This window comes from Dendrobates tinctorius, unplaced genomic scaffold (assembly GCF_039654945.1).
Source record: "Dendrobates tinctorius isolate UK_male_01 unplaced genomic scaffold, ASM3965494v1 ptg000060l, whole genome shotgun sequence".
NCBI classification, from domain to species: domain Eukaryota; kingdom Metazoa; phylum Chordata; class Amphibia; order Anura; family Dendrobatidae; genus Dendrobates; species Dendrobates tinctorius.
The window spans coordinates 7,396,612-7,408,706 of NW_027361728.1; the positions used below are offsets into that span (position 1 = coordinate 7,396,612).

Below are 12,095 nucleotides of genomic sequence, written 5' to 3' on the forward strand. Positions count from 1 at the left end.
TACAAAGAGCATAACTCTAAAAGGCACAACAATTTGAAGAAAAGAAACAGCAATATTCAAAACACTTACTTGTAGTTTTTACTTTATTTTTTTACCATTTAATAGGACAAAGTTCTGTTAAAATTCAGAATTTGTAATAATTCAAATTTAGTGTATAAGGGGATGAATGAGTGAGGAGACAAATACAGTAATGCTTCAATCGAGTGTCTGCAAGGGAACCTCTGCTGACTGAAGTGAACCATCTGCTGACTAAAGATGATAAGAAAAGAGAAAGCAGAGAGAATTACTCTAGTAGGAACTAAAGAACAAAGTACACGTTCCCTGAGAGAAAAGATTAGGGGAGACACCAGGTCAGGTGACAGCTGTGGCGCAGTTAAAATGATAAAAAGCTGAATAAGGCAGAGAAGAGGAGTTGGCGCCTGGACCTGTAGCAGGATGGATATGTGAGCAGCATAGTTGGCTTATAGCCACCATTACGAGAGACCAGAACCCAGTGAAGTCCCGAACTACCAGACCTGATTGAAGACCTGAGAGACCAGACTTAGGTTAAAAACTGAGAAACCAGAATAGAGTGAAGAACTGAGAGACCAAACCTGACTGAAGACCAGAGGTAATAATATTAATAATAATCATTATTATTTTTATACTGCCAACATATTTTGCAGCACTTTACATTTTAGACATTGCAGAATAGCACACAACTCAGATACCAAAAAAAGGAGGGCCTTGCTCGCTAGCTTCCAATCTAAAGGAAATAGGGGAGACACGAAAGGTGAATGATAAAATGTGCTTATATTTTATGGTACAGCCATAATATAATAAATGGGGTACACCTATAACACTGCATGCACCGGTCAACAGCCAATATGTGTACAATACAAACACAGAAGGCTATAAAGTGTATGGACGATGTGTGAACTGATGCTATGAGGATCATGATTTTGAAGAAAATTCTGTTTTTGGCAAAACAGGGATAGTTAGATATGTGAAGAAATGCATTTGCAGGCCATGTTTAAAACTGTGGGTATTGGCAATTAATCAAATTGTCCTTGCTAGTGCATTCCAAATAATAGGTGCCGCACACGAAAAATCTTGGAAACAGGAATGGGAGGTTCGGATTGTTGAGGATGTTAGTATTAGGTCATTAGCAGAATGCAGGGCACAGGTAGAGTGGTAGACTGAGACGAGGCAGGAGATGAATGGTGGTGCTAAACCATGGTGCTCTTTGAGGGTGAGCATGATAAGTTTATATTTAACTCTATATTGGATGGGTAACCAGTGCAGTGACTAGTACAGGGTAGAATCATCAGTGTAGTCGTTGGAAATGAATATGATCCTGGCTGTTGCATTCAGGATGGATAGGAAAGGAGAGTTTTTAGTAGGAGGGATACTGATTATTAGAGAGTTGCAATAGTCCAGATGAGAATGAATAAAAGCTACAGTAAGAGTTTTTGCCAAGTCAAAGGTAAGAAATGGTTCAATTCTAGAGATGTTTTTGAGGTGCAAATGACATGAGTGGACAAATGATCGGATGTGGGGAGTGAAGAAAAGATCTGAATCAAATATGACACCAAGACAGCGGGCATGTTGCTGGGGAGTAATGATGGATCCATACATGGAAATGGAAATATTGGGCATAGGTAGGATAGTGGAGGGAGGAAATACAAGTTCAGTTTTTGACAGATTCAGTTTTAGGCAGCAGGAGGACAAAATGTTATAGACAGCAGAAAGATAATCATTGGTATTTTGTAGTAATGCAAGAGTGATGTCAGGAGACGATGTGTATCATTGAGTGTTATCAGCACAGAGATGGTCTTGAAAACCAAATATACTGCTTGTTTGTCCAATCGGGGCAGTGTATAAGGAAAAAGGAGGGTTCCTTGGAAGAAACCTTGAGGAACCTTGACAGTAAGGGCAATAAGAGAGCAAGTGGATCCAGCAAAAGATACAGTGAAGGAGTGGTCAGAAAGAACAAGGAGAGAATGGTGTTATTGAGGCGGAGCATAGTCAGGAGGAGCTGGTGATCCACAGTGTTGAATGCTGCAGAGAGATCCAGGAGAATCAGCATGGAGTAGTGACTAGAGTTGAGCGAAACAGGTCGGTCAGATTCAAAAGTCGCTGACTTTCGCCAAAGTCGGGTTTCATGAAACGAAACCCGACCACAGTGTGAAGTCGGCTATGCAGATTAAAAACACATGTGACATGCACAATGTGAACAAGTCGGTAAGACAACGTTCACACCACCCACTGACTGAGACACAACAAGAAGACAGATTTGCAAAAATACTCTGCAGTAAAATATATGACAGTAAAGTAATCAGTAAGTGCTGGATAACAAATACAGGGAATTTAGTCGATGCGTTTTTTTGCAAAAAAAGTGTATACCAAGCTGCTTCACTGCGTCAAGGTAACCCGTATTGAAGCAGTCTAGCAGCAAGTCGGTAAGACAACGTTCACACCACCCACTGACTGAGACACAACAAGAAAACAGATTTGCAAAAATACTCTGCAGTAAAATATATGACAGTAATCAGCAAGTGCTGGATAACAAATACAGGGTATGTGTCTTACCGACTTGTTCACATTGTGCATGTCACATGTGTTTTTAATCTGTTTTTTCCTTGCCTAGCATGGTTTGAGAGACCCCACCCCTCTCTTGTGTGGCATGCACAAAAGAGCTGTCTTGCACCACAAGCCCATACTAAAAAGCGCCTGTCCGAATCCTGTTCATTTTAGACACTGTTCAGATGTTCAGGTTTTAATTACATTAGATAGGGACTGCTTCAATACAGGTTACCTTGACGCGTGAAGCAGCTTGGTATACATTTTTTTTGCAAAAAAAGTATCGACTAAATACCCTGTATTTGTTATCCAGCACTTGCTGATTACTGTCATATATTTTACTGCAGAGTATTTTTGCAAGTCGGCTATGCGGTCGGCGACCCAAGCGCCAAAGTCGGGTTTCGCCAAATGCTTGCACGGGAGTTTTTTCAGCCAAAGAGAGAAGCGGAGTGTAGCGTAGTGGGAGTGTAGCTGAAGTGGGAGTGGGAGAGAGAGAGGGAGAGGGAGAGAGAGAAGAGAGAGAGATTTCGCCGCCTCTAGGGTTAAATTTCATGCCAGGTGTGTTTACAGTCCTCCACTCACTGCCGACTTTTCTCCCCATTGACTTGCATTGGATTTCGTGTTTCACGACTTTTCCCTTTAGTCGGCCGATTTCGTTCAACTCGAATTTTGAGAAAGTTGGGTTTCATGACACCCAACTCTACCCTAAAAAAGGCAAAGTTGCTCATCTCTAGTAGTGACTCTTACATTTTGGCTGTTAGTAGATCATTAGAGAAGTTAGTAGAGTGTGAAGTATAGAAATCAAATTGTAAAGGGTCAAGAAGAAACTGATCTGAGAGATAGCGGATTAGACAGGAGTGGACTAAGCATTCCAGGAGTTTAGAGATGAAGGAAAAATTGGAGCGCTGCTCTGGTCTAGTTATGTTTTTTAAGTAATGGATGTATGCTGGCATGTTTAAATGAGGAGGGAAAACTACTCGATGAGAGAGAAAAATAAAATATTTTAATTAGGTGAGTGGTAGCAGCCAGTGAAAGGGACTGGAGGATAATAATTATAATAATAATAATCTTTATTTATATAGCGCCAACATATTCCGCAGCGCTTTACAGTTTCAAAACACAAGGAGGAGGGAGGAGATGTAAGACAATAGGGTCACTGCTGCAGGTAATAGGGTGAGAAGATTCAAGGAGCCTGTTCACTTCTTCTTCAGTGACTGCTTAAAAGACAGAAAGTGAGCTGTATGCAGTGCAGGGGGAGAAGAATGCATAACATTAGAGGATCGAGAGAAAATTTCCTGTCGGAGATGGTTAATTTTGTCTTTGAAATAATGGCCAGATCATCAACGGTGAAGTTGATGGTGTGGGCCTGCACTTTTGGACTGAGGAGAGAGTGATAACTTTCAAAGAGTCATTAAGGAGTACTGAATATTGAGATTATGAAGTTGTTGAAGTAGGCTTATTTGAAGAGGTGAAGGATGGATTTGTATGTTTTAAGCATGAATTTAAAATGGATGAAGTCTTCTTCCAGATTGGATTTTCTCCACAGATGTTTGGTGAGCCTGGAGCACCACTGGAGAAAATGTGTTTGCAGTGTGCCAGGGTTGTTCTATGAGTATGCAGTGCAGATTCATCTAGGGCACATTGCAGTGTTTCAATATAATGTTTCAGTGCAGACTCAGGACATGAGAGGGAGGAGATTGAGGCCAATGATAACTGTAAATTCTTCGTAAGTGTCTGCATGTTAAAGTCACTTATATTTCTAATAGTGTGGAAAGTGGGGGTATCCTCAGTGGGGTGACAGTTGACAGAGAATGAAAGAAGGTTGTGATCAGAGAGTGGAAGAGCGAGTGAGTAAAGTCATATACTGAGCAGAGCCAGGAGAAGACCAGGGCCAGCGTATTTCCGTCTTCATGTGTAGGAGAATTGGTAAGCGTGAAAAGCTGAAGGAGAAAGTTAGCGATAAAACGTGGAAGGCAGATGGGGAGATGGGATCACAAATGAGGATATTAAAGTCCCACATGATGAGAGAGAGGATGTCATATGATAAAAAATTTGGAAGCCAGGTGGCAAAATGATCCAGGAACTGACTAAAGGCGCTCAGAGGGCAATACACAGCCGCCACTCACAGGGAGAAGGGCTGATAGAGTCTGACAGTGAGGACCTCAAAAGAAGGGAAGATAATGGAGGCTACTGGGGGATGGCCTGAAAAGTACATTTTGTTGAGAGGAGCAGATCACCACCTCCACCTGATCTGTTGTCATGTCTGAGAGTATGAGAAAAATGTAGGCCACCATATGAGAGCAGCAGTGGCGGTGGTGTCCGACTGCTGGATCCAGATTTCAGTAAGAGTATTTGAAAGGAAAATGTCATGGATGTAATAGAGTTACATGTTGACCATGTGTTCCAACGGGCACAATTAAAAGATACAGAAGGCATGCAAGGAATATTAATGAGAGTCACTGGGTTTCTGAGTGTAGCAAGGGAGCAATTAGTCTTTTTGTCTTCTTACTACAAGAAGGACCAGGATTATGAAAGATATCTCCTGTGACTAGAAGGAGAATAGAGAGAGTGAGCAGTTGGTTGAATGATTTGTAAGAGCGAATGATTTGTGGGAGCGAATGATTTGTGGGCAGCACAGTGGCTTAGTGGATAGCACTGCAGGTTCGAATCCCACCAAGGACAACATCTGCAAGGAGTTTGTATGTTCTCCCTGTGTTTGTGTGGGTTTCCTCTGGGTACTCTGGTTTCCTCCCACATTCCAAAGACATTCTGATAGGGAATTTAGATTGTGAGCCCCATCGGGGACAGTGATGATAATGTGTGCAAACTGTAAAGCACTGCGGAATATGTTAGCGCTATATAAAAATTAAGATTATTATTAAAGAGTGTCTCTTGTGTTGTATGGTGGGAGTGAATGGATCTATGCAGTTCAATAGAGAGCTGTACATGTGAGAAGAGAGGAGAAAGGGGTTGATATGGATGGTGTGTACAGAGTTTGAGAAAGGTGTGAGTGATTGCAGCAGCCAGAACATAAATGGCACAACTGCATATGGTGAATGCTTTTTGCAATTCAGATGACCTAGAAACAGGTTTATTTGAGTGTCTTGCATGTCTTACTTTTCTCCTGCCCTGCCCAACTCCCATGTTTAACAGCCCTGTCACTTTTTAAACTGCCATGTTTAATTGCCCTGGCACTTTTAAAAATGGCACTTTGATAAAATCTGCACAAGTGTCCCCTTCACAAGTGCATCCCATTGGCTATGACCAGATATCTAGAGAAGTATGTGTTAATTCTAACTCTAATTTAACTTGTTACCAATCAATCAACTATCTTAAGACAGTAGGAGAAAATAAAATGCACAAAGAAGCAAACAATCTTGCAGCTCAACATGGATCATAAAATGTAAAAGTAAGTGAGATGACCTTACAGTCTCAACAGATAAATGAAATATATGTAACATTGAATACATTTACATACATCGGAATGTGATGCAGGCTACAGACGGATTAAAGAGAGCAGATGAATGAAGTATATACCATTAATACATGCTGCATAGAGTGAGATGAGGGTTCAGGCTTTAAAGGGATGAATGCAATAGATGAATGAAGTATATCGCATTAATACATGCTGCAAAGATTGTTTGGAGTTTTGAGTAGTGTGAGCAGGGCCAGAACCTGGAGAAGTGACTGAGCTGCATAAGTGGGACATTCGTGTGGTCTTCAACCCCCAGTGCTGTCGTCTGTTACAGAGAGGGGATTAGGGGTGTGTTTCTGGAAACAGAGGCGGCCAGCATGCCGGGTGTGCCAAGTGACTCATCGATACGGAACTTTATGGTGCTTCATATTGCTGAAGGAGTGATGACGGTGAAGTTATTAGTTCCGAGACATTCTTGATGACAATAGTTGCTTAATGAATGACTGCATGTAAATAGAGTTGTAAATATCCTTTTTTATCCCCATAGGAAATGTATCAGTCATGACATTGGGGATGCTCTGAAGAAAATTGGACAATACCTGGTTGACAGCTGGCAAGGAAGGAACTGAAGGTGTGTGACACGACAACAATGTAAAAGCGTATTCTACCAGATAATAGGGGTGTCTGTAGATGGGAAGAAAAGTGAATACAAAGTGAGAGATGAATGTGATATCTTGGAGCAGAAGGAAGAAGATGTATCCAAGTTTTCCTCTAGGCAAGTGGGACAGGAAGTGATCACCCATCATAATGACTACTTTGGATTTACAGAAACCATCCAGCATGAGATCCCTTTAGGAAGTGCGGCCCCCATAGTGAAAAGGTATCATCAAATTCAGCCTGAAATGTATCTGGAAGTGAAGGATCTGTTTGCCCATATGTTATAGAATGGGGTGATACGAAAAAGTCAGAGCTCTTGGGTTGCGCCCATTGTGTTAGGTCAGAAGAAGGACATGACTCTGAGGTTCTGTGTGGACTATGGGTAGTTGAATGCATTCATGGTCTGAGATTCCATCCTTACATGGACTACATGGACTGAAAATAAATCCTCAAAAGTGTCACCTGTCCCAGATGGAAATACAGCACCTGGGGTTTAAAGTGAAGGTGTCTGCCCGAAAATCGATAAAAGTGGCTGCCATGCAGAAGTGGCTTATGCTCATGACACTGAAAAAATTAAAAGCATTCCTGGGTTTGTCAGGGTGTTATAGAAGATTCATCAAGGAATTTATGAAGACTGGGGCATCATTGCATGAACTTCTGGGGTGAAAGCAGGGGATCCCAAGAGTTGGCCAATCCAGTGGGGGCAGTGGTAAGAAGAGGCCTTCCAGGCACTAAAGCCTGCATTGACAAATGGTCCTATGTTGGTCTATGCAGACTTCTCTCAACCATTTGTGTTATACATAGATGGGGGTCTTTACAGTCAGGGAGCTGTGCCAGTTGATCCCTACAGGACACGGAGAAGTATCCCAAAAATTACAGCTCATTCAAACTGGAATTGTCAGAGCCATTGTGGGCCATGACTGAGGAGTTTGTGGAGTATCTCTCAGGGTCAGACATTCATGTGTGCACTAACAACAACCCACTTGCCCACCTAGAAAATGTGAAGATAGCCTATCTGGTGAAGGCTGAAAATACGCACTCAAATGTACTATCCGGAGTGACCCATTAGCGACCGGCCCAGGATGTAGACAAAGATATTTTGGGATTGTTATTTTGTGGCATTTGATCATATTTATTGCATGTTTTCCTTCCTTGTGAAGTACCGCCTGTTTGTTAGCACACCGTTCCACACAGCTTCCTTTTAAAAAAACTTATTAAACTAAAAAATAAATGGCTAACCACGTTAGTCTCCTGGTCACAATGCAATATTTGTAGCATTACCCACACCCTCATAACACTTACACTCATCATTTGCCATTTGATTTTTTCTTATTTGTCAGAAGAGCCTGTAAGAACCCTCTGACAATACCCCACAGGTTACATGCTATCTGTAGATTCCCTTTAGCTCAGCCATTTGAAATATCTTAATATAAACTCTAGCCGTGACTTTTAGCATCTGATCATTAAAATGTTTATGCAATAGATACATTGAAAACTATAGATAAAGAAAATCCAAAAATAATTCTAAATTATTAATTGGTATTATTACATAATTGTACTTACTGTATCAGACTGCATTCGCGGCTTTACAATAAGATGGTGTTTTCGTAACATATTTTCATTACCGTCTATTTGATAGGACTGGTCAATGTCCTATAAAAGAATTCAACAAAATGTTAGATATTTAATCGATGGAAATGTTTGTGAAAAGAGATATAGATATATAGGATTGGTTTGCCAAATTTCTGCTTCTAAGAAATTTCTTAGTTTTATTCATCTAAATAGGGTTTGCAGAAAATTATACACATGCTTCATATATTCAGAAATAACTGAACATTCCCTTCCCTAAATTAATTTAATTTTGATCAAGGATAGGGATGAGCAGACCCATTGAAGTTTGGGTTTGTCGGGTTCAGTCGAGCTTTAATTCAAAGTTTGGTTTGCGTACTAGAACTTCACCTGAACCTGACTCCAGACTCGAATACCATGTAAGTTAATGGACGGAGTCTGAACCACAGCTAAAGATGCTCCACCAACAGTTTAATCAATTTCATCCCACTATCAACTTAACACTCAACTACTCCAGCATTGAGATTAACTTTTTGGACACCATCATTAAGCTAAAGAACAATGAAATAGAGACATTCCTGTATCAGACCATCCAACATACCATAAATGGGACAGCTTCCATCTAAAACACATAAAGAACTCTATTGTCTACAACCAAGCCAACAGATACAATTGTATATGTTCCAACCCCATAGATAGAGATGAACACCTTGGTCACCTCAAAAAGACCTTTTTGAATTAGGGCTACCATCCAAGAACAATTCAAAACCAAATTACAAGAGCCACCAGAATGTCAAGGAATCACTGCTACATTATAAAACTAGAGAAGAAAATAAGCGGGTACCTCTAGTAGTCACCTACAATCCAAATCTGGAAGTGCTAAGGGGAACTGCATGGAAATTACAACCTTTACTACAAAAAGATGTCCGATTACAATCCATTTTTCTAGACTCCCCACTACTGTGTTTTAGGCATCCCCCAAATCTAAGAAGCATCATTGTCAGAAGCTCCCTGTCCTCTCCAACAGCTGCAGGAACCATTCCTTGCAACCAGAAAAAATAAAAACCTGTCATTTATAATGACCACGGACAAGATAAAGATTCCCAATTCACATCAGGACTACAAGATCCCAGGTACTTTCAGCTGCAACACATCTAATGTGGTGTACTTAATTATTTGTTCTAAATGTCCAACTGGGGGTCTGTATTTGGGGGAGACAGGGCAAAAGCTTAGAACAAGGATGAATTTTCATCTCCACACAATAAGAGAAAAAAGAATGAATCTGCCTGTGGCAAAACATTTTTGTATGCCTGATCACAGTACCATACACATGAAATTACTGGTATTGAAAGGTAACTTCACATCTCAGAGAGACAAAAGAGTCTGGGAGTGCAAACTCATGATGACCTTTAACACACTCAATGCAGGAATGAATGTGTCACATGGATTTATGTCTTTTTTACATCAATTAAGGAATTTGCTCCTAAGACCTTGTGAGGGGCATCACAACACATTACCAGTGCCCAAACAGAGGACAGTAAAACTTTCACTCATCTATAAACCGTTCCAATATTTATGGCCATAAGGTCCGGTTCACATCACGTTATGGCAGTCCGTTCAACGGATGCATTAAACGGACTGCGCTATGCTAGTATTCTTTTGATCACATTTGTGCGATCACGTTAGCACATCTGCTCGTTCTGTGCTAGCCGTGATGGACCCTCGAATGTGGTAGACTGCGTCTGAGGGTCCGTCACAGCATAAAGGGACTTCACTAATGTATTCCGAATTTGACATGCGTCAGCGATGCGCTAGGTTATGGCAGTCTATGGGTATATTAACGGATGCGTTAATGCCGCTTTGCAATGCATCCGTTAAATGAACTGCCATAATGCGATGTGAACCTGGCCTAACTGTCTATCACTCCCCCATAATGATTGTTCTGCTTCACGTCACTTGCTTATCTATTGCATTTTTTCTGTGCTGTATTGTGCATAAATATGTGATTCTTCAGATTTTGTATTAGTCAATGCCTGATAAAGAGACCTGAGTAGTCTCGAAAGCTTGCAATTTACCATCTTTTCAGTTAGCCATTAAAAGGTATCATCCACTGCGGACTCTCAATTCTGAATATTTTTCATATAAGCAATGAGAATTCGTACTTTGGTGCTGAAAAATGGCTGTAAAAAGGTCATAGTAAGGGCTAGGGGGTTGCAAAAGGAAGCAAAATGGGGGAAGAGCAGGACAATTACCCTGCAAACAATGGTGTATAGGGAAATTACTTAAATTAACATTTAATAAAAAGATAAAAAATAATAATCTTGAATCAGGAGGAAGAGGTCCAAGTGAAGGGGTGGAGCAGTGCCTTGCATCTGTATTTTACTGCATTTACTAATAAAAAAAAATAATGACAAAAATGACGTAGAGTCCACCCTGTTTTAATAACCAGTCAAGGGAAAGCAAGCAGATGGGAGCTGGTTTTATTATGCTGGGAAAGTGCCAATATCCACTAAAGTTTGTTGATTAACACCACTGCAGCCTTTCAACAAGCTTTATTAGGCTGTTGAACCCAGTAACATGGACGTTCAGTAAGAATTCCATGTTCGGGGTTTGGGACCAGATGCTAAGTGTCCACTTTGAATTTTGAACTTTATCGTTTGCATTCTCTCATCCCTAGTCAAGGAGCTTTTAACATGTGTTCACTTTAAAAATGTTTATAGAAAGGGGAAGTCCATAGGAGCTATGTCTTCACAGCGGAGTTCAGACGATTACATGTGTACAGTATGCTAAAGACCATATATTTTTATGTACTTTTCTCTGTGAAAAATAAATAGTTTTGCGGATGTAATAGTTTCTCATCTTAGCTTATCTTATTGCTCACGTATTTGCTGTGATTTTGCTTTAACTTAAACAATGTATTAATATTTCACTCTTTAGTGTTCAATAAATTGCAAGTATTTGTCCAATTATTTAAGTCACTCTTTATTTTCTTGTCTTGCGATACCCACTGAAGTGTTTTGCATCAAATTCTTCAAAATAGCACGTGGTTCATGAATTTGGTGCAAAATCAAAAATGTTCTTTCTTTTGTCTGTATCCTGTTTTTGTAATTTTTATTACCATCAAAAGTCACAAATCATTTAAAAAGTTGCAAAACAATTGAAAATTTCTAGAAAAACTTTACTCCGGGGGTTGGAGAACTAGAGTGGGTTGCACAAAAATTAGTGTGACATTTGGTACAAGCCAGATTTCATCAATCCTATTAAAACATATGGATAAGCAATGTTGGTGAAGAAAATAAACACAAGACACTAAAAAAAAAGAAATTACCCCAGAGAATCTAGAGAAACAACAATGATGAATTGGGACCATAGTTTTTAATTTTTTTTCAATACATTCATGGTAGCAATAATACATCTCTGTAAACTGCATTTTCTCCCATTAGATGGCAGCATTACCCAGTTTGTGCCTTCAAACATTTTCAGGTCCATAGGATCTCCTTGAATTTTCCCATCCAAAATGATCAATGAGTGGCAGCATGTCATTGCTGCTAGAAGTGGGCACCAGGATAAATTATTTTCATTTGTAAACACATGAACGTCCTGAAATCTAATGTTAAGGAAATATGTATTAGTGGATAATATTAGCATTAACTAGGGAAGTTAAGAATATGTTCACACTGAGCTTTTGGTGGATTTTTTTTGGGGTGAAGTGACTCAACTCTGAAAAACACCTGAAAATTTGGTCTAAAGAAACTTGAAAGCTTCTTCCTATCATTTTCTATTTTCAAAACAACTCAACTGTTCATTTATTTAATGTTTTATGTTTATTTTTCCACCTGGTGGGAAAGAAGAAAGTGCATGTCACTTCTGTGAACTGGTTTCTGTTGGGTTC

General features: G+C 40.0%; 1 protein-coding gene across 1 annotated transcript in view; it reads right to left on the reverse strand.

The window, feature by feature from the left end:
• Window positions 1-12,095, reverse strand: part of LOC141092484 (probable cation-transporting ATPase 13A4) — a 374,510-nt gene that overhangs the window by 118,976 nt on the left and 243,439 nt on the right. The window contains exons 14-15 of the mRNA XM_073578655.1: window positions 11,660-11,810; window positions 8,198-8,287 (exon numbers count right to left, since the gene is read on the reverse strand). Coding sequence (XP_073434756.1) covers window positions 8,198-8,287; window positions 11,660-11,810 — 241 coding nt within the window. The remainder of the gene's footprint in view (window positions 1-8,197; window positions 8,288-11,659; window positions 11,811-12,095) is intronic.